The sequence below is a fragment of the Solanum tuberosum genome, unplaced genomic scaffold (genome assembly GCF_000226075.1).
Source record: "Solanum tuberosum cultivar DM 1-3 516 R44 unplaced genomic scaffold, SolTub_3.0 scf00406, whole genome shotgun sequence".
NCBI lineage: Eukaryota > Viridiplantae > Streptophyta > Magnoliopsida > Solanales > Solanaceae > Solanum > Solanum tuberosum.
Window position 1 is genome coordinate 282,528 of NW_006239327.1, and position 11,991 is coordinate 294,518.

General features: G+C 32.8%; 3 protein-coding genes across 7 annotated transcripts; all 3 read right to left on the reverse strand.

Moving 5' to 3' along the window:
• Positions 1-590: 590 nt before the first annotated feature.
• LOC102602453 (protein PHLOEM PROTEIN 2-LIKE A1-like) lies at positions 591-4,519 on the reverse strand. Of its 5 annotated transcripts, none has more exons than XM_015303055.1 (4): positions 3,743-4,132; positions 1,709-3,644; positions 1,447-1,565; positions 591-1,188 (listed from the first exon to the last, which is right to left on the reverse strand). In XM_015303055.1, the coding sequence occupies exons 2-4, from the start codon at positions 2,060-2,062 to the stop codon at positions 801-803; spliced, it is 861 nt and encodes a 286-aa protein (XP_015158541.1). In that variant the 5' UTR covers positions 2,063-3,644; positions 3,743-4,132; the 3' UTR covers positions 591-800. The 5 variants fall into 5 exon arrangements, with proteins under 5 accessions (XP_015158541.1, XP_015158542.1, XP_015158540.1 ...); XM_015303056.1 differs by having other exon boundaries at positions 1,709-3,162; positions 3,526-4,132; XM_015303054.1 differs by having other exon boundaries at positions 1,709-4,132.
• A 9-nt stretch (positions 4,520-4,528) lies between these two features.
• On the reverse strand, positions 4,529-6,895 carry LOC102603128 (uncharacterized). Its single transcript, XM_006362533.2, has one exon. It carries the CDS (start codon positions 6,669-6,671, stop codon positions 4,701-4,703), a length of 1,971 nt encoding a protein of 656 aa, XP_006362595.1. The 5' UTR covers positions 6,672-6,895; the 3' UTR covers positions 4,529-4,700.
• Positions 6,896-9,562: 2,667 nt separating this feature from the next.
• On the reverse strand, positions 9,563-10,381 carry LOC102603465 (protein PHLOEM PROTEIN 2-LIKE A9-like). The gene is made up of 3 exons (XM_006362534.1): positions 10,263-10,381; positions 10,082-10,158; positions 9,563-9,966 (listed from the first exon to the last, which is right to left on the reverse strand). The coding sequence occupies exons 1-3, from the start codon at positions 10,317-10,319 to the stop codon at positions 9,606-9,608; spliced, it is 495 nt and encodes a 164-aa protein (XP_006362596.1). The 5' UTR covers positions 10,320-10,381; the 3' UTR covers positions 9,563-9,605.
• Between the last annotated feature and the right edge of the window lie 1,610 nt (positions 10,382-11,991).

Here is an 11,991-nt window from a genome sequence, read left to right on the forward strand (position 1 = left end):
TTTTTTAGCATGAATTGGTTTAAAGAAAGAGTGAGCAGATAATCTTGGATAGAACGAAGGTATAATCCTTGTTTATTCCAGTTACCGCAATATCAAGCCATCATCAACATAATGATGTTTTCAAGACTATTCTTATAAGCTGATGATGTGTCACGCCCCCCAAACTGGATGCAACGTGATTGACACCCAGTCTAACTTACTTGCTGAGTGAACTCTGAATTTATCGTGTATAATTTAGTCCCAAAAGTTTCTGGGCTTTACGCTGTGGCATGCATTTGGTTTACAAGTTAAAAGAGTGTCCAACAAACCTTCAAATCCTCAAAGGAGATAATTATCCTTTAGTTAAGTCATTCCAGTAAAGATTCAAGCATTGAGGAGAGACTTTGAGATTTTTTTTCAGTGAAGAGTACATAGGAGGTCAAGCCCAGGGGCTTTGGTGAATACTAAGACTGCAACATTTGATGTGTGAGTTAGACGCATATTATGGATTACAATTAAATGTTGCCGCAAAACAAAGCTTGGTGGTAGTTAGTGGAAAAGGATAGAGTGGCAGGTCATTAGTCACTGAATTTCGAACTGAACAACTTATATCTCCAAAATAAATTACATAAGCTTCTTATTCTTTAGGAAATTAACACCTAATGACCTTGGAAATAGCTGGTCTTGAACTTTTGCCACATGGGTAAACCTTCAAGGCCAAAAGTCGAAACTTGATGTTCTGTTAATGGGGCAAGCAAGATTATAAGTTCAAGATCATCCACCTCCAAAGTCATTCTTGTAAATCACCCAGACGGAAAATCTCAGGACACTTTGGGACGAATAACAATACCTTTGATGACTAAACCCTGTTTACAATTCAGTTTCTCGGTTTCATATAGAAAAATCTCAATCTCCTCCCTCTTCTTCTTCCTCTTAATCTCACTGATCGTGAAGAACTCACCTACTGGCACTTCTATCCATTTTTCTCTTTCTGTTACATTCATCAGATTTACTGTAACATCGTTGCTTGACTTATTTGGAATGATAAGCCTCAATGTAATTGATTCCAGTCCATCTGCATTTTCTTTTATCTTCACCATGAACACTACCTCGTACAATTTTTCTGGCGCAAGTGCTTCTGTATCAAACCTCCCACAAACTTCCAGCCAACACACAGTTTTTAGTTCTGCTGCTAAAAATTTTTCATCACTGCAAAGTGGTAAATTCAAAACCATTAGCTAGGTTCTCGCAGCTTATCATGTCATAATATTTGTGTGACTCCAGAACTTATAAAACTTGTAGTTTCAAACATGTCCCAACAGTTGTGTGAGTATAAAACTTCATCATCATGGGTAAAATATGAAGTTTAAGTTAAAACTATTTCCAAAATTTTATTCTTTTTTGCAGGCCGAAAAGGAAACAGAATCACATAAATTGAAACAGACAATATATCTTTGATTTGGTCACCTTGTCTCTTTTATATCTACCCAATCCCAGTAACGATTGTCTTCTCCCCAAGTGATTGAGAGATCTTTTGCATATAACATAAAGCAGTTTGCGTTATTCGTTCTGTCAATCCAGTACTTCTGCATATCATATCACTAATATTATCTGTAAGATTGCATAACACTGTAAACTTCAAATAAATGAAGAATTATTAGAAGAATATCATAAAAACGGAGTATATAATTACAACTGCTTAGCTATTTTGAAATAGGATCATACATACTTCTGTATAAGATAAGGATAAAAAGAAGTTCGCAGAGAAGAAGAAGAAGGGAAACTTAAGTTGCTCTACCTTCTTATTTTGTTTGAGGTGGACTCCATTATATAGCTGTTCATATAGTCGCTCTGTGGACAATATATCAATCTCCAACGGAGAGTCTGCTTCTTTCAAGATCTCATTCAGATAATATGGAAGCTGAGGTCTTATATATGGAGGCTGGACTCTTATATTTGTAGTTTCTGCATTATAATTGACATCAGTTTTGCTTCTTTCTGGTCTTAGCTTGCTTGGTTCTTCTGTCTTCACAGACGTTCGCTCTCTATTTTTTGGATTCTTAATTGATTGCTTTGCACCCATCTTAAGAGATTATTAACAATTTTCTCCTAGTCTAATATTATATTAACTAGATATGGAGAAAAACAAGCTTGATGACCACTTGATATTTTGCCATAAAGTTTGATGCTATGCTGTTTTTTTTTCTTTATATAAGTGACTCAAAATCTTAGCTTAAAGCATCTGATTCTCTTCTTCCTTGACAAATTCACCCTGTGTACAAGTTATTCTTCTACAAAAGAATTATTCCTTCAATGGTCGATGAAATTGCTTTGTGAAGTCACTTATCTTTTCTTCTTCTTTGTGTAAATTGACACTCTGATTTGAATCCTTGATTATGCTTGTTACGATGAATTAAATTAACGATATGGAAATTCAATCAGTTACAAGAGGATCATGGATTAATACTTGGCAAGAACCCAAGTGAAATCATTTAAGTAGTAGAGAAAAATGGGGTTCACTATGGGTTTTTGCATTGTTTGGCATTTGTCAACAACACCATACTTATTGAAATGATAGTTTACGATCATTGGTGTAACTTAACATGTTTTTTTTTTCTAGATCGTCAGTCAATACTATTACCCTATAAATGTGACCTGATTGTGTAACTATTTTTACATGGTCAGTGCATAGAACTTTTTTGCACTTTTGGCAGCGAACACCCTAATGGCATTGAAATGCTGTTTGAGGAATATGACATCTCTATTATTGTAAGTTTTATTTTGTTACTCATAATATTTAGTAGAAGAATTTAGACAGAAACTTCAACACCTTTAATAACCAGTCCCATCTTAAGTTTTCTACCTTTCCTTTCATGCACATAGAATTCCAAATTTGTGATACTTTCCATTTCTTGTGGAATGATGAAAGTCCCTAGTTGAATTTTTATCCATTCTCTTTTTGGTTTTTCCATAAGATCTTCAATACTTTGATGTTCTTTGGTACCATCAGGCTTAACAAGTATTGTTTGCAGTGGAGATTCCCATCCTGAAAGAAATTTCTTCAATAACACCACAAGTGAAACCTTGTACTCTACTCCCCTTGAAAGCTTTTCTGCATCAAAACTTCCACCAACAGCTAGTGATAGAACTGTTTCCATTTCGTAAACTTGAACAGGTTGATCACTGCACACATAATCAATTGAAAATAAGTGCATTAGTGTGTCTATGAGTGGTTTTAACATTCTATATCTAAGTGTAGAAATGCCCCTTAAGTGCTTTAGTGGGAATGCAGAGGATTGATTAATACTTCCTAAACATGTCACGAATATATTTTTTTTCTTCATACATTATCCTACACACATCCTTAGCGACCTATCCTTCTTTCCGACATACAAAACAGGTGCGCCTCATGGTGAGAAGGCTTGGCCTAATAAAGCCCTTCTCAGGGAGATCCTTCAACTGCTCATTTGTACTCAAGAAGACATTGGAAATTGATGAAAGTCTACTAAAAGGTAAGAGATATATCTCATAATGCAGATTAATTACCTTGGATGCTCTTTATATTGGGGCAGACTCCACTTGCTGCTTTCTTCTGACCATAGGACATGTAGATTTTTGGCATACAAGAAGAAGCATTTTGCCTTTGTCCTTGTATCAATCCAATACTGTAGCATATATAATACATCAATTAATATAGACGAACACGCGTATATATATACAGTATAAAACATGGATAGTTTTGTAATTGGGGATATACATATACCCTGATTTGTCCATCCAAAAGTACTTCCACACCAGGCTCTGCATATTGTAAGATTTCTTCCAATTTACGCGGAAGACGACTAATATTGTTGCTGCTACTGCTGTTGTTCTTTGGTTTTGCTCTTTTGGGAAGTATTGCACAATTCATGTAGAAATCAATTGCCTTGATAAGCTTACAAATGATGATATTTTTTGCAAAGAAAATTCTCAAAGTCAAGAGTAATCTATCTTAAAACCAGATATATGCTGCTGCTCTGAGTGGTAACCAAGTTAGAATTTTTAAAAGAAAGCATATATTCTTGTGTCTGTTTTTGGCTTAAGAACCTCCCATCTGTGGCGTGGAAATCCTATTGCTAACATCTTCTATAATACAAAAGTCACCAAAAAAATATAAATCTCTATTTGAAGTTGAGTAGAGACTCGTATTGATAACATGTTATCGAGAAACATGAACCTCTACTTGAAGTTGACTAGAGACTCATACTAGTAGCTTGTAAAACAAGAAAAATTAGAGATGCTTAGATGGAAAAAAGAAGTGTGGAGATTGTTACTATTAGATAATTTCATTCAATTATGTTTCTCGTAGGGTAGGAATACAGTAAAAATTTAACTGATTATACATATTATCACCTTAATATATGACTTGACCATGTAAATTAGTATGGTTTGGTGTAATAAACACTAGGTGTGGGTAAGCTTTTAACATAAGGAACTCTATATGACACAAAATTCCCCCAGAATTCACAAGAATTAAGTACATCGTCCATGTAAAATTACATGGTTCATGGTATAAATAATATGTAAAAGTACTCAAATGTTTCAAAAAAAGTACTCAATGAACATCCATTAGCTCAATTTATTCATAACAACAACAAAGTTTCAACACTACAAAAGATACCATATCCTAAGACCAACTGGTATGATGCTCTTCTTCACATGATATGTTACATTCCTAAACTTTAGTAATATATCGATTCGAGCCTAGCCATATTACTAGCTTGATTTTCCTCATCAGAATCTTCAAAAAATGAAAACTGAGCCATGGATCCACAGTTAGCACCCAACAACCAGATTAAGGATAAAATTTCACCACCTCTCACAAGATATTGTGCATGAGCACGCGGTGCAGAGCATTTGGCAGCATCAAATAATATCGCGATCCAAGTTTTATGAATAATCTCCCAACATTTAACTCTGTCTTGACACCAAGGAGATTCAGTTTGCAAACAGTTGACAACCTTAAAAGCTTCATACAAGAACGATTCCTGAGGAATTCTCCCCTCAGCAGCTTTTTTCATGATCTCTTGGCAAGCTTCTTGTTGGCTTGAATTTTTCTTTTCATGAAGCAATTCTTTTATCTTGTTGTTGGTCTCTTCTATCTTCTTCTTGTTAGGAACAGGCATGAAGAAAGGGCGAAAAATAAGAATGTAAATCATGTAGTCTGATAGAGACTTTGAACATTCTCTAAACTTGTTCAACTCTCTTGAATCAGGTCCAATATTTTCCTCAGGTACATCCACAACATTATAGAAAATCTCCGTCACAATGTGCCATACTATGAGGAACTCGTTCTTGTCAAGCTCCTTCGACACAGGGAACTTGCTGGTGCATTTAGTGAATGTAGAAGCATACGAGTTACAATCCCAATCATGCCTATTTAGACGTATTTCTACTTGTCTTAGAATTTCAGCTTCCAATATAGGAGAAAGACTCTTGTTTTTCACATATATCATCTCATCAAGATAATTTGTAAGGTGTAGGGAATCAATTATGCATTCCCATGCTTTTGGAGGTCGATTTAAACCATAGGTTATGAGGTTGAATTGTTGGAGAGATGGTCTCCAACACCATAGAGCACGTGGCCGTGGCCACTTTAAAGCTTTGAGGAATTTGACCACCCAAGTGATTGGCCTCGACGTTGCCCTTGACATTGTGGCAATTGTGAAAGTTGAGGAATAAAGCAAGATAACAAAAGCAATGGCATCCAAAAACATACCTCCAATGAGTAAGCTATAGGTTAGTCCTACATCGAACGGATCAAATTGCTTTTGCTTGTTGTTCCTCACCAACAAAGAGAAAGAGGCCAATGCTGCAGGAAGCAGAACCCAATAGACAGATCGAGCTGAGTTCCCAAAACTTTCATGGAAAATTTGGGCCTTAGTGTATAGAACATCATGTAGAATCTCGAGTTCAGCCTGCGCGATTCTAAAAGCAAACAGATCAGTTCTGTTTTGCAAGAGTTGTTGAATTCTACCATACTCCTCAAAAGTGAACTTGTGCTCCACCAGAACACCTTTATAGGCCCTGAATATTGTATATGCAAGTTGTATAACCTCCACATCATCCAGCTCTCCTGCTCGGAAATTGTGAGGTTCTTCTGACGACTTCCTCTTCACAACATCTTCGTACTTAGGATTACTCAATGTTATGGACTTATCCATACTCCCAATGAACCTAGCACGTGCCCTCTCGTAACATTTGATGATTCCAGCCAGGAACACTAGGACATTTGGGATCCAAAGATAGTTTACTTGGGAGAACGATAAGTAGAACACGTAGGCAGAGGACAGGAACATGAAAACAAACGTGAAAGCATACCTAAACCACAGGTCATTGTCCTCGAGGGAAAATGCTATTGCATGATCAGAACCTCCTAAATGCAACAACATACAAGAAGCCCAAAATGACATAAGTTCTGTCTTGTCATGTCTTGTTTTGCTGTAATTTACAATGAGATTGAGAATGAAAGCAGGGGCCCAATCAGCAGCCATGTATGCTGACCAAACAAACACCATCAGGATTTTACTGCCTGTTCTCTTCCTGAATGGTGCTAAAAGAAGCAATAGAGCTTGGATTAAGAGGCTTAGAATGCAAAAAGATTGCACATTATAGGCAATCCAGGCAGCCTTGATATGATTTATAGACATCATTCCTGCCTAGCAAATGTTTCAAGTATTTGATCAATGAAGAATTGGTGAAATGATATTTATTCTCGATCGTGTTTTGCATGTAGAAATTATATGTATCGAGTAATCGGAGATGAAAAAGGAAGACCTGAAATTTTGTGAACAATGTTTAAGGATGTACCTTCCTCTGATGTCAAGTGTCCCTTACTTGAATATGATCCTTTTCTTGTGTTTCTTCTATCATTATTATGGGATCCTTTACTCCAACTTCCTCTCTTTCTTTTAAACCTTTTTGATGAACTTCAATACAAGAATATGCAAAAGAATAGCACAGATTCAGATACTCTCTCCGATCACTTTTACTTGTCCACTATTTCAAAATTAGATTTTCACTTTTGTTTGTCAATTTTAACATATCAAGAAAAGACAGTTATTTTTTTTTCTAGTGTTTTGTCCTTAACATTAATTACTTATTTTTTGACTTAAACTAAACATCAATTAATAGGGGTAGTATGGCAAGATAGTCATATCGATCATTATTTTTTTAATGAGCATAATGTGATAAGTAAAAGTGAATGAGTATATACAAAGTTATAAGTAAATCAACCATGGATGAAGGCATTGGTTTCTAGTGAGGAACATTATAGATATTTCCCATAATGTTAGTTGATTAGTGTCTGTCAATTTTGTCACTACAACAGTTGCTATCGTAGTTGAAAAGGTGCAATGATATCACACTCACTGTGACAAGGCTAATTTGGGGAATCATTTTTCACTTACTGCTATGAATAATTTGAGGCGAATCAAAACAGTTCTCATGTGAATCGACCCTCATATTATATATATATTCTCCCTCCCATCTCATATTACGTGAAAGTAGGGGTGTCAAAAATGAACCCAAACATAGGTAATCCTTCCATAATTTTAAGGGTTGGGCTCAAGATAATTTGAATTGGGTCCAATCTCAAGCCTAATCCATTTTAAGGGAATCCTTAATTGAGTCCAATTCAATTTCTAATTTCAACCCGTTTTAAAACTCTTTACTAAGATATGTTCCTATATTAAAGGTATGAATTATTATCTATTTAACATCTTTTAGGATTTATCTATCCATTTGTTACTTTTTTGGGAAAAAATCTTGAGCTGATATTCGAATTGTGATTATAAAAGTTAAATATCACTATGTTTAAATTATTGAGATTAATCGGGTCAAATTGGGAGGATCAAGACCCAACCCCTTTTTTAGCCCATTTGAACCCAACCCATTTGAGCCCAAAGTAAACTTGGGTGGGTCAAGATCCAACCCAATTTCTATTTTAACCCATTTTAATATCTCCAATTTCAATTCAATCCGCCTATTTGACACCCCTACGTGAAAGTATTCTTTAAGTAGGGGTGTACATGACCGGGTTGGTTCGGTTTTTCAATTATCAAACCAAACCATTTGTATCGGATTTTTAAATCTATAAACCAAACCAAACCAAACCAATAAAACTCGGGTTTTTTCGGGGTTTTCAGATTTTTGGGTTTTTCCGGTAAAGTATTCATACAAACATATAATTTACTTGTACTTCAAATATTTCTTTAGTCCTACCAAAATACAACTATCTAAGGTGTTTCTTAAGAAAATAACACAAAATATGATATGAGTAATGACACTAAAATATCCAAACAAAAAAATAATAATAATGAAATCACGTAAAACAATTATTGCAAATTAACAAGTCATAATGAAAATGATCATAATTTAAAAGTACTAAAATCATGCTAAAATAAGTTTAATACGTATTAGTTACATGACTAAATATTAAAGGAAATTAAAATTAGATTATGTATTTGAATTGTCTAAACCAATGTAAAATCAAAGAATAAATATTCAATATTATTGTCATTCTTAGTGTTGAATTGATTTTCTTTTTGCATTAGTATTAATTTGATTTTGATTTAAGCTTTATTATAAATATCAACATATGTAGACTATAATTTTTATTGAACAATTCAGAATTCTAAGTTTCAAACTTGAAATAATATATTAAAAAGATAAAAACTATGAAAAAGTATAAGAAATATTTAAAAATTATATCAAAGTAAATATTTTTATGTATAAAATAAAATTTTAAAATTATATATATAATGTCGAGTTGGTTTGGTCTCGGGTTGGTTTTTTTCAATTAAAACCAAACCAACCCAAATATATATAGTCGGGTTTTTTTTTCAATATCAAACCAAGTCAAACCAACCACTAGTTGGGTTTTTTTTCTCGGTTTGACTCGGCTGCGATTTGGTTCGGTTTTGTACACCCTTATCTTTAAGTATAATTTTCTCAACTTTTTAAAAATATTTTTAATCATTATTTATGTTGTCTTGTAATAATTTCATATTGTTTTCTAATGAATAAATTTTATCTTAAAGAATTATAATCAAAATCAAATATTTAACTCTTACATTAAACCCATGAGAGGAAGGGAATATAAAAAAGAGTGAAAGGAAAAATATTCTTAATTTTCTCATCTTACCCCGAATAATCAATAATGTTTCTACTTATTTTCAGTATCTATTCCGTAAGGTATTTGTGGTGCATGTAATGCACTTCAACACACGCAAGAGAGCACTGATAAAATTAAAATATGTGAGTGCCTTTTCCAGAAAAAGTTGAAGGGTAATTTGCGTATTTTCACTTCTTAGAGTTAAACTTGATATAATATAGTTTTAACAAAAAGGACAAACTTGAAAAAGTATGAAAGAACAAACGTAGTTTCATTCATAATGTGAGCAATACAAATACAAATACCATCACAAATTTTATTTAAGAAAAACACGCTCTAAAAAAAGTGAACAAAAATAAGACTTTTAACTTAAGCTTATCCTATTTTAAACTCTGATTTACGGAATGACAACATTCGATTTATTCATATAACTTTCTTGTAGTGCTGCTCTTTCACACAACTAAATTAGCTTCTAGATTTCTGTTAAGTTTACGGAATGAATTTTGAGACCTCCTTTCCACTTTTTGTTCCAAACTTCATACAATCCAAAATAAATCTTATCAACATTGTTTCCCTTCCCTTTTGTTATCGTAATATTTTTTGGTGTCATCTTTTTGCTGTTAATCTCACTTGTCAAATTCATCTTTCTCCATTGAGTGTTATCTCCCCATTTCGCCATAAGATAAACTGGTGAATCTCTCCAACCAAATGCATCAGTCATCAATGACACGGTAAATTCAATATCGTACGATGCTTTCTTCACTACATTAATATTGTTAATGCAACCAGTTACCTCCAACCAATTTACTTGTACAAGTTCTATACCATCTTTTCTGTAATTCAAAATACATTTAACAACATGTTAGTTGAGATATTACAAAATATAGCATATGTTAGCCAATTAAATTAATTTATATAACTTATTAATTAGCACCCTTTAGTTCTTACTCATATTTGGGTAACTTCCAAAAGCGTTTATCATTTCCCCAAACAATGTCAAGTGCTTTCGGATAAACTATATAACCCTACAAGCAACAAAAAAAACATAATTCAATTTTTAAAAAAAATAGAAACTCGAGCACAACTTAATATATATTGGAAGAAATCAAATACATGAAATTTCATGCACCTTTTGTGTTTTAGAGAATGTGTGATTGCCTTGATAGTGAAGAGCTTTTGAAGCCATTTGCTATATTAAGTTGAATTACTCAAAATTACTAAGAATTAATGTGGAGATTTGAGTGATGCCTTGTGATATATGCTATTTGCCCTATATAATTAATAATCAGATATATATAGAGATAGGAATTAATTTCATGCATGCATGGGAATCAACTACGTCGTATGAAAGAGGCATTTAGCTAAGCATACTACCGACCAAAGTAGAAATGTCAGACTTCAGTCGTATGAAACTTAATTTAAATATCGCATATTTGATGTTTGTCAAACAATTAGGTGCAAATTAAATAATTTTAAGAAAAAAATAGTACAAGTTGAACAGTGACGTTCAAATAAGATACACCATGGTTATTTTTTTTCAAAAAAAATGTTGTAGTTATCCCTTATAGGGTTTACTACATGCAAATCTGAATTAATCGGAGTAATTAGCTTAACAACGTCGGAGACGATTGGACGTAAAAAAAAAGTTATACTATAAGTTGACAAAATTGAACGCATTAAACTAGAACCGTCCTTTGTTTTGTAGTACTACTAAAGATTAATGACGCCAAATTGCAAAAGATAGGATAACACACCCACTACAAAATGACTTTGTATTATATTCTCACACGTTTAGTACATTACGACATTATTCTCTCCGTTCACTTTTATTTATGGGAAAATTACATAAATCACATACTTTTATTTGAGGAATAAGTAATTAACATTGGTGATAAAATAAAAGATTTTTTTTTTGTCTTTTCTTGCATATGTAAAAAATAACAAAAAAAAAATGAGAATTTAATAGTAGACAAGTAAAAGTTAACGGTAGGCGTATATATCTTTTTCATTGCTTTTGTTCACATCTTCCACTTTTAGACCTTTGTTTTCATTGCCTTTTTATTACTTAGTTATCAAATACCTAGTGCGAGTTCTAGAAAAAAAATTGCAAAGTTGTAGTCTAATTGACTCTTTTTTTTCTATTTTCTTAAAAATATATAATAAATAAAAGAAACATGTACATTAGGGGTGGGGGAAGGGAAAATGGCCGGAAGGGAGAGGGGGATTACAAGATAGAAAATAGAATTTTCACAAATATGATAAAAGTTTGGAAAGTCAACAAGTTACTAAGATTTTTCTTATTGAATTTTTAATATTAATTATAGTTGTTTTCTTAAAAATTAATGAAGCACTTAATATTTGGTGATAAGGAGGCCACATCAGTTTATGCTTAAGCCGACATAAAGAATAATAAGTGAAAGGACTAAAGTTGGACTAAAAGAGTCAAAATTCCTCGGTGTTAAATACTTGTTCCGTTCACTTTTATTTATTCACTATATTAAATAAATTATTAAATTTTTATCTTTCACTTTTAGTATATCAATTTTTTTTTTAAAATATTTTATCTTCAATACTAGTTACTTATTTTTCAAAATTTAATATTATACATCGATTAATATAAAAATTGTGATGAAATAGGCATATTAATCACAAATTTAAATAATATATAAAATGGAAAAATGAACGAATAAAAATAAACAAAATAAATACAAAATACAAATGGAGCTAAGATTAATGAACCCAAGCAAAAAGTTTTCAAACTTGAAACTTCATAAATAGATTCACATTCTCATTGAAGCAGCCAAGGGGAATAAGCAGGCAACATTTAGAAGACGTGTTGACGGTTTGGCGCTCGTTTA

Bases quoted from the DNA above. Each gene is read 5' to 3' on its own strand.
- LOC102602453 (XM_015303055.1), bottom strand. From the start codon at position 2,062: ATGGGTGCAAAGCAATCAATTAAGAATCCAAAAAATAGAGAGCGAACG. The intron at 1,566-1,708 runs GTATGTATGATC...TATGATATGCAG, and splicing joins TATCCTTATCTTATACAGAA to AAGTACTGGATTGACAGAAC. The intron at 1,189-1,446 runs GTGACCAAATCA...ACCACTTTGCAG, and splicing joins GTAGATATAAAAGAGACAAG to TGATGAAAAATTTTTAGCAG.
- LOC102603128 (XM_006362533.2), bottom strand. From the start codon at position 6,671: ATGATGTCTATAAATCATATCAAGGCTGCCTGGATTGCCTATAATGTG.
- LOC102603465 (XM_006362534.1), bottom strand. From the start codon at position 10,319: ATGGCTTCAAAAGCTCTTCACTATCAAGGCAATCACACATTCTCTAAA. The intron at 10,159-10,262 runs GTGCATGAAATT...TGTTGCTTGTAG, and splicing joins CATTCTCTAAAACACAAAAG to GGTTATATAGTTTATCCGAA. The intron at 9,967-10,081 runs GTAAGAACTAAA...TTTGAATTACAG, and splicing joins TGGAAGTTACCCAAATATGA to AAAAGATGGTATAGAACTTG.